This window comes from Scyliorhinus torazame, chromosome 5, assembly GCF_047496885.1.
Source record: "Scyliorhinus torazame isolate Kashiwa2021f chromosome 5, sScyTor2.1, whole genome shotgun sequence".
Classification (NCBI taxonomy): Eukaryota; Metazoa; Chordata; class Chondrichthyes; order Carcharhiniformes; family Scyliorhinidae; genus Scyliorhinus; species Scyliorhinus torazame.
The window spans coordinates 126,269,660-126,288,149 of record NC_092711.1 but is presented as its reverse complement, the minus strand read 5'-3'; the positions used below and the strand labels follow the sequence as shown (position 1 = coordinate 126,288,149).

At 50.2% G+C, this 18,490-nt stretch overlaps 1 protein-coding gene across 1 annotated transcript in view; it reads left to right on the top strand.

Moving 5' to 3' along the window:
* Positions 1 to 11,880, top strand: part of LOC140417902 (uncharacterized) — a 32,312-nt gene extending 20,432 nt beyond the window's left edge. Inside the window, exon 4 of the mRNA XM_072501334.1 lies at positions 11,008 to 11,880. Within this exon, the coding sequence (XP_072357435.1) occupies positions 11,008 to 11,733 (726 nt within the window). The 3' untranslated portion in view covers positions 11,734 to 11,880. The remainder of the gene's footprint in view (positions 1 to 11,007) is intronic.
* The last annotated feature ends 6,610 nt before the right edge of the window (positions 11,881 to 18,490 follow it).

Here is an 18,490-nt window from a genome sequence, read left to right as displayed (position 1 = left end):
TAGCTCAGGGAGGCGATTGTGAGCACAGGGGAGGAACTGGAGCCGGAGGAGGGTCACAATTCGATGAGCCCAGAGGATTGTCGGACTGGCGATTACCACGATGTAGGTGAGGGAGCACAGGGGTGATGGTGAATAAGACCTGGTGAGAGTGAGGGCAGGGGCAGCTGAGCTTTGGATGACCTCCAGTTCCTGTGAAGTTGAATCTGGGAGATCGACAAGACCCACATTCGAATAGTCCAGTTTAGAGGAAACAAAGGAATGGATTAGTTTCAGCAGCACATGCCCTGACACAGCTGGGCAATGTTACTGAGTGGAAATAGGCGGCCACAGTGATATGTAGACAGAAGCACAGCTTGGGGTGAAATATTTTTTTTTTTTTTTTTAATACATTTTATTCAATTTCTCGGCCAAACAAAACAGTACAAAGGTTTTTCCCTTTTTCCAACAATAAAACAATATAAATAACAGTGACCGTTTTAACAAGTAAATAAATAATATATAAACTAAATGGCAACTGCCATAACAAAAATAATAACTCTCCAAAAATAAAATCAAACAATCCAATATACATGACCAAGTACAAATATCTATACCAAAACCACCCCTGAGGACCCCCCCGAGCCCCCCTCCCTCCCACCCCTCCCCCTGGGTTGCTGCTGTTACCTTCCCATTTCCTTTATCGTTCTGCGAGGTAGTCAATGAACGGTTGCCACCGCCTGGTGAACCCTTGAGCCGAACCCCTTAGTGCAAACTTTATCCGTTCTAGTTTTATAAACCCTGCCATGTCATTTATCCAGGTCTCCACGCCCGGGGGTTTGGCTTCCTTCCACATAAGCAATATCCTTCGCCGGGCTACTAGGGACGCAAAGGCCAAAACATCAGCCTCTCTCGCCTCCTGCACTCCCGGCTCTTCTGCAACCCCAAATATAGCCAACCCCCAGCCTGGCTCGACCCGGACCCCCACCATCTTCGAAAGCACCTTTGCCACCCCCACCCAGAGCCCCTGCAGTGCCGAGCATGACCAAAACATGTGGGTGTGGTTTGCTGGGCTTCTCGAACATCTCCCACACCTATCCTCTACCCCGAAAAATTTACTAAGCCTTGCTCCGGTCATATGCGCCCTGTGCAAGACCTTGAATTGTATCAGGCTTAGCCTGGCGCACGAGGACGACGAGTTTACCCTACGTAGGGCATCAGCCCACAGCCCCTCCTCAATCTCTTCCCCCAGCTCTGCTTCCCATTTTCCCTTCAGCTCATCCACCATGTTCTCCCCCTCATCTCTCATTTCCTTGTATATATCTGACACCCTACATCCCCCACCCATGTCCCTGAGATCACTCTATCTTGAATCTCCTGCGTCGGGAGCTGCGGGAATTCCCTCACCTGTTGCCTCGCAAAAGCCCTCAGTTGCATGTACCGGAATGCATTCCCTTGGAGCAACCCATATTTTTCCGTCAGCGCTCCCAGACTCGCAAACGTCCCGTCTACGAACAGATCTCTCAGTTGCACAATCCCAGCTCTCTGCCATGCTCTAAATCCCCCATCTATTCTCCCCGGGACAAACCTATGATTATTTCTAATCGGGGACCGCACCGAGGCTCCCGTCCTTCCCCTATGCCGTCTCCACTGCCCCAAAATTTTCAATGTTGCCACCACCACTGGATTTGTGGTGTATTTCTTCGGGGAGAACGGCACCGTCGCCAGTGCTTGTACGCTGGTTCCTTTGCAGGACGCCATCTCCAATCTCTTCCACGCCGCTCCCTCCCCTTCTCCCATCCACTTACACACCATTGAGATATTGGCGGCCCAGTAGTATTCACTTAGGCTCGGTAGTGCCAGTCCCCCCCTATCCCTGTTACGCTGCAAGAACCCCCTCCTCACGCTCGGGGTCTTCCCAGCCCACACAAAACTCATGACACTTTCCTCGATTTTCTTGAAAAAAGCCTTCGTGACCATCACCGGGAGGCACTGAAACACAAAAAGGAATCTCGGGAGGACTACCATTTTGACCGCCTGCACCCTACCTGCCAATGACAGGGACACCATGTCCCATCTCTTAAAATCCTCCTCCATCTGTTCCACCAATCGTGTTAAATTAAGCCTATGTAAGGTTCCCCAACTCCTGGCTATCTGAATCCCTAAGTACCGGAAATCTCTTGCTACCTTCCTCAGCGGTAAATCATCTATTCCCCTGCTCTGCTCCCCCGGATGCACCACAAACAACTCACTCTTCCCCATATTCAATTTGTACCCCGAAAATTCCCCAAACTCCCTGAGTGTCTGCATTATCTCAGACATCCCCTCTACTGGGTCCGCAACATACAATACAGCAATAAATCATCTGCATACAAAGATACCCGGTGTTCTTCTCCTCCCCTGAGTACTCCCCTCCACTTCCTGGAGCCCCTCAGTGCGATGGCCAGGGGCTCAATCGCCAATGCAAACAATAACGGAGACAGGGGACACCCCTGCCTCGTTCCTCTATAAAGACGGATGTAGTCAGACCTCTGCCTGTTTGTGACCACACTTGCCACCAGGGCCCTATATAGCAGCTGTACCCATCCAATAAACCCCTCTCCAAACCCAAATCTCTTCAACACTTCCCATAGGTAGTCCCACTCCACTCTGTCGAATGCTTTCTCGGCGTCCATCGCCACCACTATCTCCGCCTCCCCCTCTGGTGGGGGCATCATCATCACCCCTAGCAGGCTCCGTATGTTCGTGTTCAGCTGTCTCCCCTTAACGGACCCAGTTTGATCCTCGTGGACCACCCCCGGGACACAGTCCTCTATCCTCGTCGCCATCACCTTGGCCAGGAGCTTAGCATCTACGTTTAAAAGGGAAATGGGCCTGTAGGACCCACACTGCAGCGGGTCTTTTTCCTTCTTCAAAAGGAGCGATATCGTCGCCTCCGACATAGTCGGGGGCAACTGCCCCCTTTCCCTGGCCTCATTAAAGGTTCTCGTCAAAAACGGGGCCAGTCGGTCCATATATTTCCTATGAAATTCCACCGGGAATCCGCCTGGTCCCGGGGCCTTCCCCTCCTGCATGCTCCCAATCCCTTTTACCACCTCCTCCATCTCAATCTGTGCTCCCAGTCCCGCCCTCTCCTGCTCCTCCACCTTCGGGAATTCCAGCTGATCCAGGAAACACCTCATTCCCTCCTTCCCTTCCGGGGGCTGAGCCTTATATAACCTCTCATAGAATGCCTTGAACACCCCGTTCACTCTCTCCGCTCCCCGATCCATCTCTCCCTCCTCATCTCTCACCCCACCTATCTCCCTCGCTGCTCACTGTGAGGAACTGGAGCTCCTCACAGACCGCATGGTTCGGTTGGAGCAGCAATTGGATGCACTTAGGAGCGTGCAGGTGGCGGAAAGCGTCATAGATCGCAGTTATGTAAATGTGGTCACACCCAAGGTGCAGGCAGAGAAATGGGTGACCACCAGAAAGGGCAGGCAGTCAGTGCAGGAATCCCCTGTGGTTGTCCCCCTCTCGAACAGATATACCCCTTTGGATACTGTCGGGGGGGATAGCCTATCAGGGGAAAACAGCAGCAGCCAGAGCAGTGGCACCACGGCTGGCTCTGATGTTCAGAAGGGAGGGTCAAAGCGCAGAAGAGTAATAGTAATAGGGGACTCGAGAGTCAGGGGCACAGATAGGCGCTTCTGTGGACGTGAAAGAGACTCCAGGATGGTATGTTGCCTCCCTGGTGCCAGGGTCCAGGATGTCTCCGAACGGGTAGAGGGAATCCTCAAGGGGGAGGGCAAACAGGCAGAGGTCGTTGTACATATTGGTACTAACGACATAGGCAGGAAGGGGCATGAGGTCCTGCAGCAGGAGTTCAGGGAGCTGGGCAGAAAGTTAAAAGACAGGACCTCGAGGGTTGTAATCTCGGGATTACTCCCTGTGCCACGTGCCAGTGAGGCTAGAAATAGGAAGATAGAGCAGATAAACACGTGGCTAAACAGCTGGTGTAGGAGGGAGGGTTTCCATTATCTGGACCACTGGGAGCTCTTCCGGGGCAGGTGTGACCTGTATAAGAAGGACGGGTTGCATCTAAACCGGAGAGGCATAAATATCCTGGCCGCGAGGTTTGCTAGTGTCACACGGGAGGGTTTAAACTAGTATGGCAGGGGGGTGGGCACGGGAGCAATAGGTCAGAAGGTGAGAGCATTGAGGGAGAACTAGGGAATAGGGACAGTGTGGCTCTGAGGCAGAGCAGACGGGGAGAAGTTGCTGAACACAGCGGGTCTGGTGGCCTGAAGTGCATATGTTTTAATGCAAGGAGCATTACGGGTAAGGCAGATGAACCTAGAGCTTGGATTACTACTTGGAACTATGATGTTGTTGCCATTACAGAGACCTGGTTGAGGGAAGGGCAGGATTGGCAGCTAAACGTTCCAGGATTTAGATGTTTCAGGCGGGATAGAGGGGGATGTAAAAGGGGAGGTGGAGTTGCGCTACTTGTTCGGGAGAATATCACAGCTATACTGCGAGAGGACACCTCAGAGGGCAGTGAGGCTATATGGGTAGAGATCAGGAATAAGAAGGGTGCAGTCACAATGTTGGGGGTATACTACAGGCCTCCCAACAGCCAGCGGGAGATAGAGGAGCAGATAGGAAGACAGATTTTGGAAAAGAGTAAAAACAACAGGGTTGTGGTGATGGGAGACTTCAACTTCCCCAATATTGACTGGGACTCACTTAGTGCCAGGGGCTTAGACGGGGCGGAGTTTGTAAGGAGCATCCAGGAGGGCTTCTTAAAACAATATGTAAACAGTCCAACTAGGGAAGGGGCGGTACTGGACCTGGTATTGGGGAATGAGCCCGGCCAGGTGGTACATGTTTCAGTAGGGGAGCATTTCGGTAACAGTGACCACAATTCAGTAAGTTTTAAAGTACTGGTGGACAAGGATAAGAGTGGTCCGAGGATGAATGTGCTAAATTGGGGGAAGGCTAATTATAACAATATTAGGCGGGAACTGAAGAACATAGATTGGGGGCGGATGTTTGAGGGCAAATCAACATCTGACATGTGGGAGGCTTTCAAGTGTCAGTTGAAAGGAATACAGGACCGGCATGTTCCTGTGAGCAAGAAAGATAAATACGGCAATTTTCGGGAACCTTGGATGACGAGTGATATTGTAGGCCTCGTCAAAAAGAAAAAGGAGGCATTTGTCAGGGCTAAAAGGCTGGGAACAGACGAAGCCTGTGTGGCATATAAGGAAAGTAGGAAGGAACTTAAGCAAGGAGTCAGGAGGGCTAGAAGGGGTCACGAAAAGTCATTAGCAAATAGGGTTAAGGAAAATCCCAAGGCTTTTTACACGTACATAAAAAGCAAGAGGGTAGCCAGGGAAAGGGTTGGCCCACTGAAGGATAGGCAAGGGAATCTATGTGTGGAGCCAGAGGAAATGGGCGAGGTACTAAATGAATACTTTGCATCAGTATTCACCAAAGAGAAGGAATTGGTAGATGTTGAGTCTGGAGAAGGGGGTGTAGATAGCCTGGGTCACATTGTGATCCAAAAAGACGAGGTGTTGGGTGTCTTAAAAAATATTAAGGTAGATAAGTCCCCAGGGCCTGATGGGATCTACCCCAGAATACTGAAGGAGGCTGGAGAGGAAATTGCTGAGGCCTTGACAGAAATCTTTGGATCCTCGCTGTCTTCAGGGGATGTCCCGGAGGACTGGAGAATAGCCAATGTTGTTCCTCTGTTTAAGAAGGGTAGCAAGGATAATCCCGGGAACTACAGGCCGGTGAGCCTTACGTCAGTGGTAGGGAAATTACTGGAGAGAATTCTTAGAGACAGGATCTACTCCCATTTGGAAGCAAATGGACGTATTAGTGAGAGGCAGCACGGTTTTGTGAAGGTGAGGTCGTGTCTCACTAACTTGATAGAGTTTTTCGAGGAGGTCACTAAGATGATTGATGCAGGTAGGGCAGTAGATGTTTTCTATATGGACTTCAGTAAGGCCTTTGACAAGGTCCCTCATGGTAGACTAGTACAAAAGGTGAAGTCACACGGGATCAGGGGTGAACTGGCAAGGTGGATACAGAACTGGCTAGGCCATAGAAGGCAGAGGGTAGCAATGGAGGGATGCTTTTCTAATTGGAGGGCTGTGACCAGTGGTGTTCCACAGGGATCAGTGCTGGGACCTTTGCTCTTTGTAGTATATATAAATGATTTGGAGGAAAATGTAACTGGTCTGATTAGTAAGTTTGCAGACGACACAAAGGTTGGTGGAATTGCGGATAGCGATGAGGACTGTCGGAGGATACAGCAGGATTTAGATTGTCTGGAGACTTGGGCGGAGAGATGGCAGATGGAGTTTAATCCGGACAAATGTGAGGTAATGCATTTTGGAAGGTCTAATGCAGGTAGGGAATATACAGTGAATGGTAGAACCCTCAAGAGTATTGAAAGTCAAAGAGATCTAGGAGTACAGGTCCACAGGTCATTGAAAGGGGCAACACAGGTGGAGAAGGTAGTCAAGAAGGCATACGGCATGCTTGCCTTCATTGGCCGGGGCATTGAGTATAAGAATTGGCAAGTCATGTTGCAGCTGTATAGAACCTTAGTTAGGCCACACTTGGAGTATAATGTTCAATTCTGGTCGCCACACTACCAGAAGGATGTGGAGGCTTTAGAGAGGGTGCAGAAGAGATTTACCAGAATGTTGCCTGGTATGGAGGGCATAAGCTATGAGGAGCGGTTGAATAAACTCGGTTTGTTCTCACTGGAACGAAGGAGGTTGAGGGGCGACCTGATAGAGGTATACAAAATTATGAGGGGCATAGACAGAGTGGATAGTCAGAGGCTTTTCCCCAGAGTAGAGGGGTCAATTACTAGGGGGCATAGGTTTAAGGTGAGAGGGGCAAGGTTTAGAGTAGATGTACGAGGCAAGTTTTTTACGCAGAGGGTAGTGGGTACCTGGAACTCGCTACCGGAGGAGGGAGTGGAAGCAGGGACGATAGGGACATTTAAGGGGCATCTTGACAAATATATGAATAGGATGGGAATAGAAGGATACGGACCCAGGAAGTGTCGAAGATTGTAGTTTAGTCGGGCAGTATGGTCGGCACGGGCTTGGAGGGCCGAAGGGCCTGTTCCTGTGCTGTACATTTCTTTGTTCTTTGCTCCCCTCTTCCTCAATTGGTGGGCCAGTAGCCGACTCGCCTTCTCTCCATACTCATACTGTACACCCTGTGCCCTCCTCCACTGTGCCTCTGCCTTACCCGTGGTCAGCAGGTCAAATTCCACATGTAATCTTTGTCTTTCCCTGTCCAGTCCCTCCTCCGGTGCCTCTGCATATTGCCTGTCCACCCTCAAAAGTTCTTTCAACAATCGCTCCCTTTCTTTATCCTCTTGCTTCCCTTTATGTGCCCTTATGGATATCAGTTCCCCTCTGACCACCGCCTTCAACGCCTCCCAGACCACTCCCACCTGAACCTCTCCATTGTCATTGAGCTCCAAGTACCTTTCAATACACCCCCTCACCCTTAAACATACCCCCTCATCCGCCAATAAGCCCATATCCATTCTCCAGAGTGGGTGCTGTTCCTTTTCCTCTCCTACCTCCAGGTCTACCCAATATGGAGCGTGGTCCGAAATGGCTATGGCCGTATACTCCGTCCCTGTCACCTTCGGAATCAGTGCCCTTCCCAAGACAAAAAAGTCTATCCGTGAGTATACTTTGTGAACATGGGAGAAAAATGAGAACTCCTTACTCCTAGGCCTAATAAATCTCCAGGGGTCTACCCCTCCCATCTGTTCCATGAAGTCCTTGAGCACCCTGGCCGCTGCCGGCCTCCTCCCAGTCCTGGACCTCGACCGGTCCAGCCCTGGATCAAGCACCGTATTGAAGTCTCCCCCCATTACCAACTTTCCCGCCTCCAGGTCCGGGATACGTCCCAACATACGCCTCATAAAATTTGCATCATCCCAGTTCGGGGCGTATACGTTCACCAGAACCACCGCCTCCCCTTGCAATCTGCCACTCAGCATCACATATCTACCCCCACTATCCGCCACTATGGTCTTTGCCTCAAACAGTACCCGTTTCCCCACTAAGATAGCCACCCCCCTAATCTTCACATCTAAACCCGAATGAAACACCTGCCCCACCCATCCTTTACGTAGTCTGACCTGGTCTATCAGTTTCAGGTGCGTCTCCTGCAACATAACCACATCTACCTTCAATTTCTTTAGGTGTGCGAGTACCCGTGCCCTTTTAATCGGCCCGTTCAGCCCTCTCACGTTCCACGTGATCAACCGGGTTGGGGGGCTCTTTACCCCCCCCCCCCCTTGTCGACTAGCCATCCCCTTTTTTAACCCAGCTCCTCACCCGGTTCCCACGTACCCGTATATCCCACCGACGGTGCCCTCCCGCCTCGACCACCCCATCCCATAACAGCTCCCCCTTCTCCTTAGCAGCAGCAACCCAGTTAACCCCCCCCCTCTCCGCTAGATCCCCCTCTAGCGTAATTGCACCCCCAATGTTGCTCCCAGAAGTCAGCGAACTCTGGCTGACCTCGGCTTCCCCCCTTGTCCTCGGCCCCCACTGTGCGAGGCCCTCTCCTTCCTGCGTCCCTGTTCCCGCCATAATTACCATAGCGCGGGAACAAAGCCCGCATTTCCCACTCGGCCCCGCCCCTAATGGCGCATTTCTCTCGTCCTTCCCCTTTCCGTCCCACCGGCGCCCACAGTTCCTCATACTCCCCCCCCCCCCCAAACATGGGGAAGAGAGAAAAGTTACAGGATCACAGAATTAACAAATTGAAAAATCATCCCCCCCCCCCCTTCCCCTTCCTCGCCCCACATAATCACCCCACCACTTGATCCCAGAAGCTCTTTCTCTCACCAGACTATTCCAGTTTCTTGTCCACAATGAATGTCCACGCCTCTTCTGCCGTCTCAAAGTAGTGGTGCTTCCCTTGGTGTGTGACCCACAGTCTCGCCGGCTGCAACATTCCAAATTGAACCTTCTTTTTGTGAAGCACCGCCTTAGCCCGATTGAAACTTGCCCTCCTTCTCGCCACCTCCGCACTCCAATCCTGGAATACGCGGATCACCGCGTTCTCCCAGCTACAGCTCCGGGTTTTCTTCGCCCAGCTGAGGACCGTCTCTCTGTCAGTGTGGCGGAGAAACCTCACCACTATAGCTCGAGGTATTTCTCCAGCCTTTGGTCTTCGCGCCAGAACTCGATAGGCTCCCTCCACCTCCAAAGGGCCCGTTGGGGCCTCCGATCCCATTAGCGAGTGAAGCATCGTGCTCACATATGTCCCGACGTCCGCCCCTTCTGCGCCTTCAGGAAGACCCAGGATTCTTAAATTCTTTCTCCTCGAGTTATTCTCCAGTGCTTCCAACCTCTCCACACACCTTTTGTGCTGTGCCTCGTGCAATTCTGCCTTCACCACCAGGCCCTGTATTTCATCCTTGTTTTCAGCAGTCTTTGCCTTCACGACCCGAAGCTCCAGCTCTTGGGTCCTCTGCACCTCCTTTAGCCCTTCAATCGCCTGTAATATCGGGGCCAACACTTCCTTCTTCAGCTCCTTCTTCAGCTCTTCCACACAGCGCCGCAGGAACTCTTGTTGCTCCGGGCCCCATAACAAACGGCCACCTTCCGACGCCATCTTGCTTTGTGCTTCCCTTCCTTGCCGCTGCTCCAGAGGATCCTCCGTAATCCGGCCGCTATCCTCTCCCTTTTCCATGCGTGTCCGGGGGGGGGATTCCCTTCTGGTTTACCGCACAGTGTTTTTGGCCGTTTAAATTGCCGTTGGGGCTCCTATTAAGAGCCCAAAAGTTCCAACGGGAGATGCCGAAACGTGCGACTCAGCTGGTCATTGCCGCACCCGGAAGTCGCTTGGGGTGAAATATGACCGAGATTGTGAAGTGTCTGATTCAGTGTCAGATAGTTCCCAGGGAGAGAGATGGAGTCGGCGGTGAGGGAGCGGAGTTTGTAACCGGGAATGAAGACAATGGCTTTGTACATCCAGTAGTGTCTGTCAGATAAGTCAGGATGGTGTGCGAGTTGGAGAAGAACTTGGAAATGATGGTGTTCAGATATTCCTGCTACCCTGCTCCTTCGAGGTGGTGGAGATCGATGTTTGGGAGATTCTGTCAAAGTTCTGCTCATGTTGAAGATATATTAAATACTTGTTTCAATCATTCAGCCTCTACTACTCCCTTTCTCTCTCCGTCTCGCAGAATGTCAGAGTCCAGTGTAGATCCAGACCAGTTGGCAGGTTCCTTCCCTGAAGGATGTCAATGAACCAGTTGTGTATTTACAACAATCCAGCCGTTTTCATGGTCACATTTTCCCAGTGCCGGCCCCACAAATGACCCGATTCATTCAGCTCAATTTCACAACCTGCCTTTGTGGTTCTCTCTCACTCCCTATTTTCTGTTTTTAATCAATTTCACAGGAGATTCAGCAAGATTTGCAAACAAGGATGTGAATGTTCCACTGAGATGCTGCTTAACGGAGTCCTAATGTAGGTCAGTGAGCACAGGGATGATGAGTGAGTGGGACTCCAGGTTGGCAGGTTCAATTCCCTGAAGGACATCTGAGAACCAGTTGGGTTTTTACAACAATCCAGCAGTTTACATGGTGACTTTTTAACAGGGGCTGATTTAGCTCACTGGGCTAAATCGCTGGATTTAAAGCAGACCAAGGCAGACCAGGAGCACGGTTCAATTCCCGTACCAGCCTCCCCGAACAGGCGCCGGAATGTGGCGACTAGGGGCTTTTCACAGTAACTCCATTGAAGCCGACTGGTGACAATAAGCAATTTTCATTTCATTTCATTTTTCCCAGTGTCGGCCCCACAATTGACCAGATTCATTCAGCTCAATTTCACCACCTACCTTTGTGTTTTTGGGGGTTCTCGCTCACTCCCTATTTTCAGTTTTAAATCCGTTTCACGGGTCATTGGAAGGGGAGGATTTACAGTCGAGAAACTTAATCACATCAAGATCAGCTCCAGTTGCTCCATTTACCGTAGCCTGAATATCAGCGGATTTTGAACATGGAAGGAAACAGCACCATTCACAGTGGGGAGAAACCGTACACGTGTTCTGTGTGTGGACGAGGCTTCAGACAAACATCAGGCCTGTCGAGACACAAGCGGAGTCACTCTGGGGAGAAGCCGTGGAAATGTGGGGACTGTGGGAGGGGATTCATTTCCCCATCAGAGCTGGAAACACATCAACGCAGTCACACTGGAGAGAAACCGTTCTCCTGCTCCAAGTGTGGGAAGAGTTTTACTATTTCAGCTAACCTGCTCAGACACCAGCGAGTTCACACTGGGGAGAGACCATTTCAATGCTCAGACTGTGGGAAATGCTATAAAAGTTCCCAGGAACTCATGCTCCATCAATGTATTCACACTGACAAGAGACCGTTCAGGTGCTCTCACTGCAGGACTGGGTTCAGGCGATCGTCCCAACTCACTGTACACCAGAGGATTCACACCGGGGAGAGGCCGTTTATCTGCTCCAAGTGTGGAAGGGGATTCACTCAGTCATCTGACCTGCTGACGCACAAGAGAATTCACACTGGGGAGAAGCCCTTCACCTGCTCCGAGTGTGGGAAGGGATTCACTCAGTTGTCACAGCTGTTGACACACCAGCGGGTTCACACTGGGGAGAAGCCTTTCACCTGCTCCCATTGTGGGAAGGGATTCACTACCTCATCCAGCCTGCTGAGACATCAGCGAGTTCATAAATAACTACAGTGATTGGAATTTTCCGTTAATCACACCCAGGACTGAACCGTGTTCATTGGGGTCTGGTTCTGCTGATGGAAATAAACTGCAGCCACTTACAGGGACTCATATTCTGGCTAAAAGTCAAATAAATTAGATTTGTGTGAAATACGTAGTGTGTTGGAACTTTTTAATATCTCTGACACAAGTTAGTTCCTTTTGAAGTACTCTCGCTCTCCCCTGTCTCTTCCATCCTCACCTCCAACAAGAAGTGTGAGGAGCTTGTGGAGCTTTGTGACTGAGATTGAGTAAATCCGATCAGCTGCCTCTGCTGCTTCCCTCCCTTCCACGAGCCCACCGGACCAAACTGTCTCTAAATTTCATCCTTTCCCGAGCCCTGAACCCACATCTTTCTCTAGTTTCTCTCCCATCTCCCCTCATGCCCTCTCAGAGCTCATCTTGTCCATGAGACCCAGCTCCTGCTCCATCGACCCGATTCCCACAAAACTGATCACCCAACTTCCCCATGTTCACTGACTTTGTTGAATCTTTTCTCTATCAGGTACTGTCCCTCCCCTTCTGCTGTCATTCTACCCTTGTCAAAAAGCAAACCCTTGACTCCACCATCCTTACAAATTACTGCCCCATCGCCAGCACCCCTCTCCTCTCCCAAATCCCTGTCCATTTTTCCCAGAAAGCCACGTTTGAATCCCTCCAATCAGGTTTCTGCTCTGTCACCGTGCTGAAACAACTCTTATCAAAGTCACAAATGACATCCTCTGTGACTGTGACAAAGATAAACTCTCCCCTCTGTCCTCCCCTCTGTCCTCAGCCTTTGACAAGGTCAGCCACACCATTCTGCTCCGTCACCTCTCCACTGTCACCCAGCTGGGTGCGGCTGCTCTCTCCTGGTTCCATTCTTCTGCATCTGATCAGAGCCAGAGAATCACTTGTAATGTCTTCCCTTCCCACTCCCACAGTTACCTCTGGTGTTCCCAAAGGATCCAGACTTGTCTCCTCTTCTTTCTCGTCCACATGTTCCCACAATAACACCATCTGGATAGTTGTCACATTTACACTGACAGCTCCCAGCTCCAGCTCACCACCACCTCTCTCCACCTTTGTTACATTCTCAGCCTGTTTGTCTGATATCCAGTGGTGGATGTGCAGACATTTCCTCCAATTAAATATTGGGAAAACCGAAGTCATTGTTTTCATTCCCGAGCTACCAGCTCCATTCCTCTCCCTGGTAACGTCTGACACTAAACCAGACCTGTTTGCACACCTCATGTTTGAATCCGAGAAGCACTGCTGGCCCTTGTGTCTGTGTGTCCCAGGCTTTCTCAGTCAAAATTATTTCAAAACTTTCCCCAGAGAGATCAATCATTTCTCCTTTCATAATCAGATACATGGAATAAGTCATTCTGAAAGATCTTGTCAAGATTGTGACGTTGAATTTTTTGTCTGCAAACCCTCTCCCTCTAACTCCCAGTAAAAGGAGTTTACAGAGGTTTTCGGTGTAAATGCAGGATAGAAATTCAGAACAGACCATTCCAGTTTCTCTGGTACATTCCCCCAAATCTATGAATCTCAGCCCCACACACTCCCCTCCCTCTCTGCTCATTGTTCCAGATTCAGTCTCCAGTCTCCTCCTGATACTTTTCCCCTCTCCAGATTTTCTCTCCCCCTGTCCTTAAACTGGTGACTCAGACTGTGGCTCAATCCCACTCCTTCACTCTCATCCTAACAAATAACTCACTCAGTGATCAGATCTGACTGAACTATGTCACAAGCTGCGTCTATCTGAGTTACATTTGTACAGACTCACTCACTCAGTGATCAGATTAGGTCTGACTGAACGATAACACCTATATTTACATCACGATTTTAAACATTATTAAATGTCCCAAGCAGTTTCACAGGAACATGAGAACACATTAGGTTCGATGACCAAAGTCTTGGTCAGAGAGTTTTGTTATAAGGGGAGTTTTAAAGGTGGAAAATGAAGTGGAAAAGTAGAGAGGTTTAGAGAAGAAATTCCAGAGCTTAGAGTACAGCCAGCTGATGGCACGGCCCCCAATTGGAATGTGATTAAAGTCAGGGATAAAGGACATCCAGGAATAATGCTCCATGTACGTGGGCCCCATAGCCCAGGCTCAAGGCCCATATCTGAACTTTGGGACAGAGTTTGACCATCCCTGGTCTCAGAGAAAAACAATTCCCTGATAAACATCTTGTAAGATCTTGGTTTATCTGTAACATAAAAAGTTCGGACCAGTTGAGTCCTCCTGTGCACTCAATGGGGATTGACTTTAACAGATTTAAAATCCTCTGGATCTCAGCGTCACAACAAGACTATGTTTCAATCGAGATTTAAATATATAAATATTGAAAAACTGAACAAAAATGGGGACAGACTGCAGCTCGATCATTTCAAAGTGAGAAATGAATGGTCTCTGTTTCAGGGGGGACTCCTTCAGAATGAACACTTCCCACCAGCAGCACCAACCCCCCTTCCCCTCCCTGTTCACTGAACATTCCTTCACCCACTCATCCTCCCATTGCACATCCACCCAGTGGCCCCACCCTGGATTCACATTCAGCATGGAGTCAGTGAAAGGCTGAGCTGGCCCCGGGATGTAAGAATGGACAAGAGCTGGAAGTGGTTCCAGTCAATACAGTTTGTGCATCATTATTAAATAAAGAAACTTCATATCTTGTCCAATCCCCATTTCAGACACTTGATGAATTACAATTTGGAGCCCAGACCCGTCCTGGTGCTTCTATTTGGTGGATCATAGAATTTACAGTGCAGAAGGAGGCCATTTGGCCCATCAAGTCTGCACGTGCCCTTGGAAAGAGCACCCGACCCAAGCCCACACCTCCACCCTATCCCCATTACCCAGTAACCCCACCCAACACTAAGGGCAATTGTAAACACTAAGGGCAATTTAGCATGGCCAATCCACCTAACCTACACACCTTTGGACTGTGGGAGGAAACCGGAGCACCCGGAGAAAACCCACGCACACACGGGGAGAACGTGCAGACTCGGCACAGGCAGTGATCCAAGCCGGGAATCAAATCTAGGACCCTGGAGCTGTGAAGCAATTGTGCTAACCACTATGCTACCGTGCTGCCCTGTGTGGTTTCAGCAGAGGTAGAACAGGCTGCTCACATCCCTGCCCTCACTGCCCAAAGGCTTGCCACAGAATCATAGAATTTACAGTGCAGAAGGAGGCCATTCAGCCCATCGAGTCTGCACCGGCCCTTGGAAAGAGCACCCTACTCAAGCCCCACAACTCCATCCTCTCCCCTTTATCCCCATAACCCAACCTAACCTTTTTGGACACGAAGGGCAATTTAGAATGGCCAATCCACCTAACCTGCACATCATTGGAGGGTCTCCACCCTCTGGGTTTCAGAGCTCCTGAGGGTCCTGGGAAAGTCTGAACCATCTTACCTGTGCCGGGCAGATTCAGCTGGAGACGGGGCGGCGTGTTGGATACTGCCTGTGGGTTTGGGGATAACGGGTCTAAGGCGGGAGCCCTTTGCTCTAGATCAGTGACGTGTTGACAGTATCTGTCATCCTGTTCAAGGCAGCAGGCATCTCCTGCACGGCCGAGGTCATGACCTGCACTGACCCATTTCAGAGCCGTGCTTGAAGCTCCATGGAGGCAGCCACTCTCTCCATGACACAGTCTCTGGAACCTCCTCCAGCCCTACAACCCTCCAAGCTCCCTGCACTCCTCCTATTAGGGGAGAAGGTGGCATCGTGGTAATGTCACTGGATTAGTGATCCAGAGGCCCAGGCTAATGCTCTGGAGACACGGATTCAAATCCCAAATCCAATGAATAAACCTGAATTCGAAAGTTAGTCTCAGCGGCCGTGACAATTATCATCGATTGTTGGGAAAACCCATCTGGTTCACTAATGCCCTTTAGGGAGGGAAATCTGCCGCCCTTACCTGGCCTGGCCCACATGTGACTCCAGACCCACAGCAATGTGGTTGACTCTAGTGCCAAGCTGGCCACTCCACTGAAGGGCAATTAGGGATGGGTAACAAATCCCGGCCTTTCCAGTGACGTCCACATCCCATAAAACAATCAAAATAAAAAAAACCTTCAGCTCCCCCGACTTGCTTCACTCCACCACTGGCAGAGGCACCTTCACCTACCGAGGTCCTAAGGGCTGGAAGCCCCTCACTAAACCTGTCTCCTTACCTTTTCCACCCAGCTTCTGTCCCTCTGTGAAGGGTCCCCGACATTTCAACCTGTTGATGGGTAAATGCCAGTTGTTGTTGTCGTTGCCTCACATTGGAAAACTCAGGAATGTCACAAAAACACTCGGAAACTTCAGGCCGAAGATTCTCAGCTGGAAACTTCACTTTCAGTCAGAAACAGATCACAGCTTTACACCAATCTCGGATTGGACAGCACATTTTGTAAAAAAATTCACCATCTAATAATGTTCATAAATGTCAGAAATTCATTGACTGTGAATAGAATGAGCTCTCTCTGGCTCTCAGTAACAAAGCTTCCACAGCAGCTTGCTGGGTGACACACACAGCACAGGCCTGTTCTCTCTGTCACAAACCCTGAAACCAGATTTCTAAACTGGAGAAGGTTGGATCTGACGACCCAAATATAAACCAACTGTCTGAGTAAAGGTTAAAACGGTTCGACAGGAAAATCACTTTGGACAGGAAAGATTGTCAAAGTGATCGGTGCTGGATTCAGACTAACACCAAACACTCTGACTGGATCCAGAGGAAGGAGAACACAAGAGACTCCAGCCCCGGAGATCAGCTCCATCTGTCCGAGTGTCTGATCCGGGATCAGTAAACCATTCCGAGGAGACCGACACCTCCAGCCCCGGAGATCAGCTCCATCTGTCCGAGTGTCTGATCCGGGATCAGTAAACCATTCCGAGGAGACCGTCATCTCCAGCCCCGGAGATCAGCTTCATCTGTCCCAGTGTCTGATCCGGGATCAGTAAACCATTCCGAGGAGACTGTCACCTCCAGCCCCGGAGATCAGCTTCATCTGTCCCAGTGTCTGATCCGGGATCAGTAAACCATTCCGAGGAGACTGTCACCTCCAGCCCCGGAGATCAGCTCCATCTGTCCGAGTGACTGATCCGGGATCGGTAAACTATTCCGAGGAGCCTCGTGTGCCAGGCTCAGCCTGATACAATTTAAGGTGGTCCACAGAGCGCACTTGACGGGGGCGAGATTGAGTAGGTTCTTTGGGGTAGAGGACAGATGTGGAAGGTGTTCAGGGAGTCCGGCGAACCATGTCCATATGTTTTGGTCATGCCCGGCACTGGAGGGGTTCTGGAGAGGAGTGGCGGGAGCAATATCTCAGGTGATGAAAGTACGGGTCAAGCCAAGCTGGGGGCTAGCAATATTTGGAGTAGGGGACGAACCGGGAGTGCAGGAGGCGAAAGAGGCCGGCATTCTGGCCTTTGCATCCCGGCGAAGGATCTTGCTAATGTGGAACAAGGCGAAGCCCCCCAGCCTGGAGGCCTGGATAAATGACATTGCTGGGTTCATAAAGTTGGAGAGGATTAAGTTCGCCTTGAGAGGGTCTGCGCAGGGGTTCTACAGGCGGTGGCAACCGTTCCTAGACTATCTCGCGGAGCGTTAGAAGAAGGTCGGTCAGCAGCAACCTTGGGGGGCGGGGGGAAGGGGGGACTGCCTGGGAGGGTGGATGAGCAAGGGGATAACATGAAGGGTTGGGGAATCTGGCACCTATGGGTGAGGGCCAGTGTACAAAGCTGTGTAAATATATCATTTTGCCATGTATATATCTTGCTCTGCATGAAGGGGGGGTTATTGTTTGTAAGGGAGAAAAATTGTGTTAAAAAAACTTTAATAAATATATATTTTTAAAAAACTATTCCGAGGAGACTGTCACCTCCGCCCCGGAGATCGCTCCATCTGTCCGAGTGTCTGATCCGGGATCAGCAAACCATTCCAAGGAGAATATCACCTCCAGCCTCGGAGATCAGCATCTCCCTGATCCGGGACCAGTAAACCATTCTCACATGTTGTGGGTCACATGTATTTCCTGCCGATTTAGCTGGTGTACCAAATCTAAACTGTCGCTTTTTCATAAATTGCTTTAAAATCACCAATGACTTGGATCCCCTTTTTGGGTAAACTCTTGACTCCTGGACTAAAATCTTGCAGTTTCCAGCATTCATCACGAAATGAAATGAAAATCGCTTATTGTCACAAGTAGGCTTCAATGAAGTTACTGTGAAAAGCCCCTAGTCGCCACATTCTGGTGCCTCTTCCGGGAGGCTGGTATGGGAATTAATCTTGTTGACTCTAAACACAGTTGTAAAGGAGTCTTCTGTCTGTATCTCGGAGTCTGAACCATGGAAGAGAGTGACTGGGGCATGTTTCTTACACACCTCAGGGTTAACCCACACATTCAGTCCTGGATCTGATTGACAGCAGCAAAAACAGCCGAATCCAATCCCTGGAGACACTCATGAAGTCGCTGGTGTCTCAGCATAAGTTGTAAGTCAGTGAATCCATTCCCGCACTCGGGGCAGGTCAACGATCTCTCTCCAGTGTGAACTCGCTGGTGTACCATCAGCTCATTGCTGCTTCTAAAGCTCTGCTCATAGGCAAAACATTTAAAAGGTTTTATATCAGATTGAATTTGTTGGTGTTTCAGCAGGTTGTATGACTGAGTGAATTCCTTCCCACACACAGAGCAGGTGAACGGTCTCTCCCCAGTGTGAACTCGCTGATGCATCACTAGGCCA